The 13637-nt window shown below is 39.5% G+C and overlaps 1 protein-coding gene across 1 annotated transcript in view; it reads left to right on the top strand.

Moving 5' to 3' along the window:
* Positions 1 to 13637, top strand: part of C8H1orf21 (chromosome 8 C1orf21 homolog) — a 102613-nt gene that overhangs the window by 44083 nt on the left and 44893 nt on the right. The window contains exon 2 of the mRNA XM_075182666.1: positions 3789 to 3985. Within this exon, the coding sequence (XP_075038767.1) occupies positions 3892 to 3985 (94 nt within the window). The 5' untranslated portion in view covers positions 3789 to 3891. The remainder of the gene's footprint in view (positions 1 to 3788; positions 3986 to 13637) is intronic.

The following is a 13637-nucleotide window of genomic DNA, read 5'->3' as shown; positions in this document are numbered from 1 at the left end:
AATGCTAGTCAATAGATTGAATCCACCCTTGCCTTCCCTTATTCATCTCGACCAGATCGGTTTCATTCCAGGTAGACAGGTTCCAGTTTACACCAGGAAGATCATCGACTTGATGCATTCTATCCACGCTGGTGAAATCTCCTCCTTGATTATGGCATTAGACACTGAAAAATCATTGGACCACATCTCTTGGTGATTTGAGGATGGTGTCCTCGAGTTGATGGGCTTCTCTGGCAGATTTCTGAATGGACAATTAGCCTTGTATAGATCCCCATCGGCCATGGTCTCCGCTAATGACATTACTTCAGAGTGGTTTGGGATTTCAAATGACATGTAACAGGGGTACCCCGTCTCACCGCTCATTTTCGCCCTTATGATAGAGGTTTTGGCTGCCAGGTTTCGTACCAACCAACAGATTTCCGGCATTCAAGTGGCTTCTATGGAGCACAAACTGGCACTCTATGCCGATGATGTTTTACTCTTCTTGGCCAATCCAACTACTTCTCTCCCCTCCCTTCTGGCTGAACTTAATTTTTTTGGGTTAAAAGATCAACCTGGACAAAACGGAGGTCCTGGTCATTTACATATCCAGACCAGATAAATCTCGCCTAGAACAAATCTTTCCGTTTAATTGGCGACTTCAAAAAATAAAATACCTTTTTGAATCTACATTACTAAATGATATCACCAACTTTTTCAAGCCATACTCTCCCACATTAAATCCGATCTAACCATATGGTCCCGCTGTCTCATCTCCTGAATAGGTCGCATTAACACAATCAAAATGAACATTCTCCCTAGGCTTCTCTAACTATTTCAGACACTCCCTGTCTTTGTCCCTTCCTATGTGTTTAAATTTCTCCAATTCACAATCTTCCGATTTATCTGGTCAGGTAAACATCCTCGAATTCGCCTGAAGGTTCTACAGCGGTCCCCACAGGGTGGAGGTCTAGGCATTCCTGACTTTAAGCGCTACTATCTTTTTATGCTCATTCTTTGACAATTTGGGACTAGGTCTCTCAGAAATATGCCCTGTCTCCTCAACTCTCTTCGGATATTCCACTCTTCAATCCCACGGACTTCATCCCCCCCCCCAGGCCTCACGCCTGCCATGTTTGCAGCATGGCATTCTCGAGGTGTCAGATTTTTGAATGACCTCACCCATACTGACCCCTTCCCTCAATTCTCTGATCTCCAGAATGCCATTGTAGTCTCTACTAAATTCTTTTACCAATATTTACAAATTTGCAATTTTCACAATACAACCAAATACAGACTCTCTGCCTGCCCACTCACCTCTTTTGAATTCCTCTGTCTTTGTCAATTCTCTACGGCAGGTTTAATATCAATCCTCTACTCAGAACTTACCCTGACTAGGCAGGACCAGAATGACCCTCATGAACTGGCCTGGGAAAAGGACTTTGGGGAGGCACTTGATGCTGAAGAGTGGTGTGAGATTCGTGAGAGTGCTGCTTATAGCTCTATTTGTGCGAAAATTAAAGAAAATGTTTACAAAATTTTATACTGATGGTACTACGTGCCTACCTGCCTTAAAAAAATGCTACCCGATGCTTTGGTCCGATGCTGGAGAGACTGTACCCAGGAAAGGATGTTCCTTCACATATGGTGGAGTTGGCCGAAACTGTCTTTCTTCTGGTCCGAACTGACTAACTTGATAACTGCTATACTACAGATCACTGTCCCCATGAAACCTAAACATTTTCTACTCCCGTTAGGAATACCTGGGGCTACACGTCACCAAAACAAACTCATTTGACATATTCTTACAGCAGCCACATGCCAACTCGTCGCTGACTGGAACCCTCCTACCATCCAAACTTTAATCGGGTTTGGCACATTCAGCGTATGGTATTTTATAACCAGCATTTTCAACAACTCCTCTAAATCCTTTGATAAAATTTGGTCCCTGTGATTATCTTTCTTCAGCTTTCGTTCTCTCTTCATCTAACCTAAGAGAAACTCCTCTCCTTCCACAGATGTGTTAATAGATACGGACCTTCCTCTCCCACTTCTTTCTTTCTCCACGGCTCTATCCACACCGTCCCTTTTCCCTTCTCTCCCTTACCCTTCCTCCTTACATAAAAACCGGAGCCATCCGATACTCATATGTTAATGCTGATATATCTTGTATTGTTGATTTTGATATGTTACTTTGCTATACTAGATTCCTAATGTTTTGTATTGTTTGAATCTGCAAAAATAAAATGTTTAAAAAAAATAAAAACTTAATCGGACTTTTCTTCAATTATTTAGTCTGTTTTGTCTTTTAATTGCCACACTCCCCCTCCCTTCTTTCAGACACCCAAAATACCACATAACATCACCCTGCGACCTGAACATCATCTGCCACACTTGTCCTTCCTACATCCAGGCACCCTATTTGTGATCATTTGATCTGTAGATCTCCTTTTCACAGTATGTGATGAAACACTAGTCTATGCTGTTAAAGCCTTAATTCCACTTCTGGGGACCTGCTATATAGTTGGGGATGTTGCTGATAACTAGTCATGAATTAGATGTTACCATAACAACCTTTATTGGAATAGACTTTAAGGCAGAATGTAAACTGATTTTAGCTACCAAGCGTTGCGTCAATGTGTGGGCTCATAAAAAAATAAAAAAATAAAATGTAGAACACTGCTATAATGCAAAGACAGCTGGGAGTTTTTAAGAGAATGCATTTGCATATTGTAACTAAAAATAAATGTCACTGGTGATGTGAAACAGTACAAATGTCAGCATTTTGGTAGTACTTCAAAAATTTAAAAATACATACATGTGGTCATCTATATTGGTACTAAATGTCTCCTGGCATTTAAGGAAATATCCTGAGATTACCCTTGTACACAGTAAACTAAATTGGAGCGATAAATGAGAACAATGCTCTCTGACACGTGGCAAATTTTCAGATGTTTCTTGCTGCTGTTCTATTTACAAAGGTGTGATGAGCCATGCATTGTCATAAAATGGGCATTACATTATTTACAAAGGGTTCAATGCAGGAATCATAGATTTCTCCAGGCATAACCCATTTATCCTTGCTGAATGCAGACACCATATATTGGGGGCTGGGACTGTATAAATGTAAATTTATATGGGGTCTCCGTACAATCCGTGCCTTCGCATAAATTTAACCATACCCGGGTATTCTACGGATGTTTGTGAAATTGATCATTAAGAAGCAAGTACCATCACAGCAGTGGAAGGAGCAATGAGGGACTTTCACATTGTATGGTAAAGAAGGTTGATTTGTAGACGGGGTCATGTTGCCTGATTATTATCTGAGATTGTTCCATTCAGAGCGGTAGGGGTTCTACATGTAGTGCACATACTGGAAAGCCCATTGAATGTATAGGCCATTTGACATTAATGGCAAAAGCTCAGAGTTTTTTAAAACACTGTGTGAATTTTTTTTTTTTTTTTTTCTCCAATTGATGGGAAAACGCTACAAATCGCGTGCAGTTGAAAGAAAATTGTAATTTAACAGATTATAGTATTTGGATAATTAAGAATTGATTTTAAGAAAAGTTGTGGATAACTGACCTTTAATAGCTTCCCCCTTCGGAGTTAATAAATGGCTGTTGTGAAGTTCACAACAGAAAGTTTTTTTACAAAACTTAACAGTGTGAAGAAAGTACAACTGTACCATATTAAGTCAGTTATGCATGCATGTAACCATATTTAATTAAAAAGTTATGTACTGCAAGCAACCTTCCCAATAAAGGGTTTTGAGTGTAAATTTATATGTATTTTTCTTTTCCTTACAGGTTCAGGAATGGTGGATACATCTTTGTGTTCTTGGCATACCTTGAAAAGTTTCAACTAGAAATGTTTTTTTCAATCAGTCAGTCGAGAGCTGACTGAATAAATATGGGATGTGCTTCGGCTAAGCATGTATCTACAGTACAAAATGAGGAGGATACACAAAACGGCAAGAACTACCAAAATGGGGATGCTTTTTGTGGTAAGCTGTTGAATGTTGGGCAACAAAATCCTTTTATCTACAGTGAAAGTATACATTCTTTTCCCCCTCTACATTTACAACAAAAGTTATGTTAAGAAATCATTGTGTAGACAATCACATTTTTATACATTTGCATTTGTTAATTGGGAGATGCCAAATTGTTTAAATCTCAGTCATGGATTGCTAAAATGTTCTATTGATGACCAGAGTATCATGAAACCTAATACTGGGAAATGTCTATGAACACTGATGCACAAGTACTGTAATTGTACATTAAAAGGTGTAACCAAAAGAAATAAATTAGACCATTTAGTCTGACTGGATGCATGTGGCATCATTTTAGCTCAGTTACCTGTTAACCAATTTTCCCTAACGTACTGTATTATATGCAGTGGTCGAAGTGGGAATTTAGAAGTGCTGGTATGGAAATTTGAAGAGATTGGTCACGTGCTTGGCGGCCATCTAGGCCCACAAAAGCTTTAGGGAATTTTATAGTGTGAAATTTCAGTTACTAGTTAACACTAGATAGTATAATATAAAACATATTAACTACGGCAAGGCTATCTGCCCCGTGTCCCCATCTCTCCTCTATCTCCCTTCACCTCTTCCTAACATCTTTTGTTTTCCTACATCTCTCTCATGTCTCCTCTGTGTACTAACATCTTCCCATAATGTCTTCAGTCTTATATCTTCCATGTAGCAATTCTTCCTTTCCTTGTCTATTTCCTTTATCTGTCTAATCTCCCGATGTGCCCCTATCTTTATCTGCCTCTCTCCCTCTTCACCAGCATCTTCTATATATTATGTGGCCCTTCTCTTCTCCATTATCTGTTTCCTTTCTCTGTTTACTCTCCTCATGGGGCCTATTTATTATACAGTAATTCTGTGTAAAATCCCCAGGGATTTAAAGCAAAATAGTCATTTATCATCATTGCACCGCAGCACTTATCATAGATATCTGCTGCTTTGTATCTGTGTTCGTTTTACTGAAAAGTTCCATAGAAATGTATGTGGACCGATCAGTAACGCTATTTAACAATAGCTGAATTTAAAAAAGTTTTTATCTTTTTCCATGCTAATGTACGCCAGTGGAAGCTCGCATACATTATCATGATTGAAAACGTTCAGTGCTGTCAGCTCTGCTCTGAAGAGTGTGTGAAGGGATCATGTCATTCCTCCCTGTCACATGATACACTGGCAGTGGGACATGGCTCTCTGTGCGCCTGCACGATACTATCGGTTGGCGCATGCGCACTATGATTTTTTTAGAAAAGAAAAATGATAAAAGGTAAGTGATACTGCTGTCCCTGCTGAAGTTTTTGAGAAGTATGAAAGCTAGTTCAATCCTTAGCTTTCAATCCTTATCGTATTGATAGCTATCTTTCATATTATGCGATGCTACATAAATATGCCCCCATGTGCCCCAATCTTCATCCCAGGTAAGCTTCTCTTTCTCTCCACCAGCTCTCCTCTGTGCCTCATTACCTGGTTCTCACCCCCTTACATACCCTCTTACTCCCTCCCTATCCCCCTGCTCCTGTCTATCCATGTTCCTATTTTTCCCTCTTACCCACAACAGCCAAGATAAAGATCACCACTGTATCACTGAATCTTTTTAAAAGCTTAATGATACTATGATACATGTATGTAATGAGGGTGAAATAAATACAGCACACCTTATGATCCCAGCAACTGGGTGTGAGCTATATAGATACCCTTTTGGGGTTAACAGGGCAGAGATCAAGCCTCCTTATACAATGCTCATGAGCTTCAGTGGCCCCAAGAGCTGGAAATCTAACAAGCCATGTACACATAGTCACCTGACACCTCACTTGTACTACCAGTGTGTTCATTCCCCAAGCAGTCTCCACCACCTCTTTCCTGGGTCCCTGCACAATAGAATCCGTTATCCCATTGACACCCCTGCCCAGCGCTGCCTCCATCTCTGTCTGTTACATGTTACCCGCCCCCAGCCACCTGTCACATATCAACTGATATTCCCACCCAGCGCTGTCCCGATGCCTGTCACACATCACTCGATCCCCTCCACTTAGTGCTACATGTCTCTGTTAGAACCCGATAACTACCTTCCCTGTACAGCCGGATCCCTGCCACATATCACCCACTACCCTTATTATAACGCTAATGATTACAGAAGTGGCGGTATGTTATACCGGCACATACCAGCCCACTCCGACCACTGATTATATGTCACTTTTACATGGAGTATCCAAGGGGCAATAGCGATTTTGGATTTGGTCATGTGTCTGTGTTTTGCAACCTACTACTAGGATTAGGAGGCCCACTTAAGGATTCTTCAAGAAGTCCATGGGCACCGAGACTAGCTGACTATGTAGGGAGAGAATATGGTTTGCCTCCGATGAATTGATCGGAGGCAAACCCAATCTGTGCTCCTTCAAGCGGGCACTTAAAACTCACCTGTTCCTTAAGGCCTACCAACCATCCTTTTAACCTCTCACCTCTTCTGGTTCTCCCCTGCCCCCTTTCTCTCTCCCCGTTGCTTCACTGGCTCCCTTTTGTGCCTGACTTTGTTTACCCTCCCTTAGGATGTAAGCTCGAATGAGCAGGGCCCTCTTCCCTCCTGTCTCCATACCTGTTCTTCTGCTCCGTCTCTACTGTATCTGCCTGCTTGGAGTTTCTGAAGTACTGGTACTTTGTGTTTATTGTCCTGTACTGTTTTACCCTGTATAGTCTACTGTTTGTACCATGTACGGCGCTGCGGAAACCTTGTGGCGCCTAACAAATAAAAGTTAATAATAATAATAATAATTGATGGAATATTTTTCAACAGTCAGCAAAATAGTCTTCCCTTTCTTCCCTTAACATATATTTGCTTATCTTACAAATGGAAACAGATTGGGCATAATCCCTCCTTAAGGGATATTAAAGAGATACAGAGTAAAAATAAGAGCCCTAATGAGTTGACTCTCTGCTCCACACAGTACCCCCTATTGCTGCCAATCAACGGAATCTGTTTTTTTTAGGGCTCTTGAACAGAAGCTGCTGTCATTTGATGTGATACTATGACTAATCCCCAGCTTCAATATCTCCCAAGTTGTGATTGTCCCAGATAGGATCCCACCCTATAACAATCAAGGACTTAAGCACTACATTGTATACCAGTATTGCTTGACGAAAATGGGGGGGCCATATCTCTGGAGAACTTGGTTCCAAAAATAATCTGTACAGAAGACTGTGAGGACCTTGTCTGCCCTTGCAGGATCCAGCATAGGGTATCACCCAGGTTATCCCCAGCCCATTCTTTCAGATGTTTGAACTGTGCAGCCACATAGTAAGCTTTAAATTTAGGGAAGGCCAGACCTCCCGCAGCGCTATATCTATAGAGCGTTTGAAGTTTTATCCCCCTCGGACCAGAGAGGAAAAATATTTATTAGTCTTGAGAAAGGTTTGTATAGGAATGTATGCTGGTGCAGTAATCTTTATAAAGTTTACCATCCCTGACATTGACAGTTGAAGTTTCTTGCAAGTTTGGAAGTTAGCTTTAATGAAGTCAATGACTGGGTCTACATTGAGTGGAACATATTGTTGTGCACAGTATGCAAGATACATATCCCCAAAATCTGCAAGTCCTATGCAACAGATTTTGTGCCCTAGCATCTTGGGGTATTTTTCCACTTATAGGGAAGGTATTGAAAACTTCTAACAGATTGGTTAGAAAATCATCTGAATCCTTTGAAAAAAAAAGAGCATATCTTCTGCATACAGAGTAATTTTATCATCTGATTTCCCTGCTGGTAAACTACTTATCTAAGTATGTTTTGTAGCAAGAAATGCCAGAGGCTCTATTGATAGGGCAAACAAAGCAGAGGGGAGGGGGTTGCCATGTAGTGTCTCTCCTTAGAGTAAAAGCATCGGAAGCTAAACAGTTGATGCACATCCTAGCTGCCAGAGCGGAATAAAGTAGTTTTATCCAACCAATGTATTTAGCGTGAAATACAAATTTTGTCATAATTTCCCCCAAAAAAGCACCACTGTACTGAATCAAAGGCCATGTCCGCATCCAAGGACACAACCACTGCCATTTTACTAAATCTTCTATATATTAATAGCATAAGTACGACGTTTATGAATGACTTATTAATATGATCTTGTCTGAGCAGGGCACATCCATATACATAATTAAAGGTCTGTAGATTTGCAGAAAAATATTGGCATTGTAATTGGTTGCATAGTTTTGGAGTTGTTTTGCAAAACGTCTGGCTTCGATTTACAACAATACATTTCCATTGTCTTCTTGAAAATTTGACAGTTGGCAATACACCTGTGCACCTGCTCTGGAAACTGTGACACTTTGTGAACTCTCCCTGCACAACTGCTGGGTGACTGGAACATGTGATCTGCTGTGTCGGGTCTGCAAATTGTGACAGTTATTTGCAGCCACTTATATCAGCGCGTCTTACAGTGACTGTGCCCAGCAATGTAACTTTGATGGAAGAACTTCTACATATATTGTAGTGTATAATATAGTGATTGATAATATAGTTATTTATTCAATATACTCTATTAAAATTTATACATGTAAAGTAGTGTATAAATAAAGTTTAGTGAATTCTGTTAATAGTAATTAGTAATTTATCCATTACATTCAGTTTAATTTAAGGCGGTTACCACCAGGTGTCTCTGGTTTAATGCTTAAAGGGGACAGAGATCAAACAATTTATAAATGATTATATTGAATCTTGCTGCCACTTTTTTTCTGATTTTAAAAGGATATACAGTATTCAGAATAAAAAAGAAAGAATTGTGTAGAGCAAATACTGTTATTTTGACCTCCTGTTTGGAGAAATTTTTGAGTTATTTGAAAAAGTGCAGGCATGCCAATATTTTTGTCCATGACTATATTTGTTATAATTACTGAATAATCTTATATTAAAAGATTATCACAGTAGGACTTATTCCTTATATCTGTAAATCACAATATTGACTTAGAACATACCTCCCATAATCGATCCAGGCAAAATCAGTTCAAAATAATTCCTCCCTCTTGTCTGGCCTAAACTCTCTCCATTTTGCACAAACCAGTCCCGAATCCCAAAAATTGCACCTACTTTCTGACAAAGCCATCCACTTTCTATTGAACCCCTACCCACTTTACTGTCAGTCATGCCTCTTACAAGGTCTGTGAATCTGGACTCTTCTGCTGAAATCTGGACAGTTGAGAGGTGTGGGTTAGGATGCATGCGGTGTCAAATCATTTACAAGTCTATATGATTTGTTTATCTAAAAAAAAATGCTGATCATCGCAACCTCTCAATTGAAACCCAATAAATTAACAATCTGTATTGCATATATTAAAAAGAAGTTACAAGGCAACAATCTATGCTATTTCCGTTTGTTCCTGCTGCCCTACAGCTCGATTTAAACATGCAGACAGCTGATTATATATCCCCATAGTTCATCAAGTAAATAACCATCTGGTTACAACTAAAAGTAATATTACCACCCACAATGCATCTTGGAAGTATCTATGAATACAAAATATATTTTATGTGATGTGCACACACCTCTCAGATGGCCTATGAAATAACCCCTAATCTAGTAACATAGCAACAGATAGCTCTAAACACTGCTCTGTTGCAGATCATAAAATTTTCATTCTGCCTGAAATATTAGATTTAGGGTTTGATAAGTCTATTCTTATTTAGAAAGTTTATGAGCCAATTAGATAGGTTAGTAAAAAAAATAGGTATCTTCTTATCCCAAAAAATAGAATTATATAAAGATCTATTGCATGGCTTGCTATCAACCTTGTCAAATTTACAATATTCAGTATCTATTGCTATGACCGTCGTTTATATTGTACATGCTGAATTGGAGAGGATTGGAGGGGTGAAGTTGTTGGGCAAGCAGAGCATAATAATTGTCTTGCATCGTTATGCCTGCCTCTGCACAGTGAGGGTGATGGAAGGTAGGCAAGTATCATGGTAATCGCCTAATCAGTAGAATTCAGAAAATAATATAATAGTATAGTCATTGACATGATCACTCCTAAAAAATAAAGTTGCTAGATAACCTGATTTACAGCAAATCAATGTGGTTAATATATGTTGATGTATTCTTCAGAGACTTTTTGTCACATGGCTTTGGATGCTTATTCAGAGATGCCTGGTGTCAGACAGCCAGTCAACCAGCCCACAGATGCTAAAATATTGGGACATTTCTTTGGCTAAAAGAACCATATTTGGGGTCACTCCAAGAATATTTGGTTTTGTTACAGACCACACAATCCATTAAAGTACTACTTTCCATAATCCATGATTGAGAAGACCTATGTATAAATAAGTAACCAGTGGAACCAAACGCATGACATGGGTTTTTGATATATAGCCGTTGCTCATAAGGAACCTTTTAGGCAGACTGCATCTACCCAAGGAATCTATATGACATTGATACATATGTGCTTAAAATTATATCAAGTTTATAGTGAACTTATGGTCTTATTTGTTATTTTTTTTTCCATTTATTAAAATATGGTGATAAGGCTGATTTTGCAATCAACACGAAAGTGAGGGAAAAGTCAACTACAGCAAAATTTGTTATTACCATATTGCCGGAGAAGCTGAGCGATACTCTGCTGCCTTGGCGATACTGACCCAGAGTGGTAAGAGATAATTTACCACTTTCCTTGGCCAGTCGCAGACATGCACAGTGGAACTCATTCACTAGAGGCTAACAGAATCAAAAGCCCTAATAACCAACGTTGACAATAATTTTGAAGGAAAATAAGAATAATAAAATAAAAATCCTCACTCAAGGAACAGAGGATTTTTTTTAAAGGTTCATTATGGAACAGGGAAGTCACCAGAAGCAACAAGAAGAACAGCAACTCCACAAATAAAATGAAAAAGGAACATTAAATCACCAGCAGGGGAACTAAAGGAGGAAAAAATTATAAGCAAATTTAAAGCAAGAAACCGTTAATCACTCAGGAAGGAATTTTCAATATTCGTTTTCAAGACGTTACAGAAAATTTAAATAAATCTCCTCAATAAGGGATTGAAATTTATACTACAATCACAACCTAACACATTCAAAGTCAACACTGACTTACACAGATTTAGGGGCGGGCCGCTCAGTCAGACCGCTATTAGGGCCAGGGGGTAGGCCTACCGCATCTGATGACATGGGATGCGGGCGCATCAGTGCATAGGCGGCCGCATCACATGACAAGCGATGTGGCCGCGTCATCAATGACGCGGCCGCATCCCGTGTCATGGGATGCGGCTGCCTGTGCGCCCCCCGGGCTGACATCTCCCAGCCCGCGCCTGCACAGATTTATCAGAAAAATCTGCTTACAGAAGTATTTTCTAAGAAACCCCATAATTACAACACAAACCAAGACTGTTAACTTCTCCCATACTAGTCAGCAACCTCCAAGCAATTTATATCCAAGTTTCACTAAGCAAAACTTAGAAAAGCTACCTTACAAACTAAAGATCAAACACAATATTTTTCCACCGGAAAGTTTAGAAAAAAATAAAACATTCCGAAACCCACTAATAAAGGGGGTGGTATTGTCACCATGGATAAATCCAAATACCTGGAAGAATCAGAACAATTCTTATCAGACCAGTCCACCTATCAAAAACTAAAGAGAGACCTCACAAATAAATTTCAAGGGGAATTACAAAAACTCTTGAAAGAAGGATTTCATTTAGGAATTCTCACAAAGGAGGAGTTTAATTCACTGTACATTCACAAGAAAAAAAATCCAGTTTTCTACCATCTCCCCAAGCTACACAAGGATGCATGAAATCCACCAGGACCCCCAATAATATCTGGTATCTCTTCTATTACATCCAATCTCTAGGGATCCATTGATTCCTTTCTGCAAGAACTAGTTACTTCACAAAAAAAAAATCCATCTCAAAGACACCACCAATATTACACAAACCTTGGAGCAAATAACATGGAGCAACACCTTTATTTTGTGACCTTGTGATGTCACATCTTTGTATATATACATTCATGCATGTAGATGGATGTGCACACTCTTACCACTATCTATGCAATAACACAAACCTGGAGAACACCCAAATCAATTTTATAATGTATGGTATTTAAACGTTCTACAACACCATTACTTTTGCAATGGAGGAGAGTTCTATAATCAAATTTCCGGAACTGCTAAGGGAATGCGTTTTACACCAAGTTATGCAAACCTCTTTGTAGCCAAATAGGAGGATGACATTTTTTGGTTTAGCAATGTACATCTAGCCAATCTAAGATGTTGGAAAAGATACATTAATAATGTCTTTGTTATATGGGATGTCAATGAAAAAGACCTTCAGTAATATCTAAAATACTTTAACCAGAACCAATTGGAGTTCACTCCAGAAAACGGTAGAAAACAAGGTTCTTTTCTCGATTTGGTAATATATGTGGAAAATGAACCATAATAACATACATATTCAAAGGAGGTAGACTGCAACAACTTCTTGCTAGCCACCCGCAACCACCACCAGAAGTGGATTAACAATATACCGTGTGGCCAGTTTCTAAGATTAAGAAGAAACTGTACCAATGATATTTTTTTTATTTACAAATGAAGAACCTCAAGCAGAAGCTTATAGAAAGGGACTATAATGCAGAAAAAGTCCATGCTCCTTTAGAGAGAGTCACAAAATTAGACAGCAGTGAGAACTCTTAAATTACAATAGAAAGAAAATTCAGTAGGCATCGGAAATCATGTTTGTTACATAATTTAATAGTAATACTAAAGCAGTAGAACAAATCGTATACAGACACTGGCACTTCTTTGGCATGGAAGAAGAAGCTAAAAAAAAACAATAGAAAAAATCTACTGGATAAACCAAGAATTTTCTATAGACTGACAAAAAAAATCTATATTTTATCTCGACAAAAAGTTGCATACCACATGTATTGGAGAAAAATAGAAACCACTACCTGGTTTTCATTATTGCACAATTTGCTGTAAGAACAATAGAATTGGCTCCACTATACCCATTAGCCACCTCACTCCATGGGAGAAGCTTCTCTATTTGAAATGCAATTAATTGCAATACAGAATGAAATATATTATGTTTTCAACATTTGGCGCATCAAAAGAAAGCTAAAAATAAGTATTGCACTGTCAGGTGCCGTCTCCGCGTTCTCCACTGGCGCCGGAGACGGACACCTTCTCTCCGTAATCCACGTCCTGTTGCCTAGCAGCAGAACGCTATCTTTGCTCACCTGTCTGCAGCCAGCATGTCTGACCGCCAAAATCTCCCTAACCCTATCAGGAGGCACCTTAGGGTATATAAAGCAGCCTCTGACACATGTCTAGTGCCAGAGTATTGGTTCTTCCAGCTCCAGCATTGTTGTTCCTGTGTTACTCTTGTGTATTGACTCCTTGGCTATAGTTTGACTTCTCTTCCGGATCATCTCTTGTTCTTCGCTGCCCGTACTGGTTTTGACCCTTGGACTGTTCCTGACTACGATTTGCCTTCTCTCCGTTGTACTGTGCTCCTCTGGTTTCGACTCGGCCTGTTTGACTTCTCTCCATTCACTGCGCTGGTAACTATCTGGGAGAACCGCGACCTATGCATCACACGCAGCAAATCCCAAACTTCCTTGCGGGGGTCCCTGGCGAACACCGGTGGTGCGT

This window comes from Mixophyes fleayi, chromosome 8, assembly GCF_038048845.1.
Source record: "Mixophyes fleayi isolate aMixFle1 chromosome 8, aMixFle1.hap1, whole genome shotgun sequence".
NCBI classification, from domain to species: Eukaryota; Metazoa; Chordata; class Amphibia; order Anura; family Limnodynastidae; genus Mixophyes; species Mixophyes fleayi.
The sequence above is the reverse complement of the archived record's forward strand: the minus strand, read 5'-3'. Positions and strand labels throughout refer to the sequence as shown.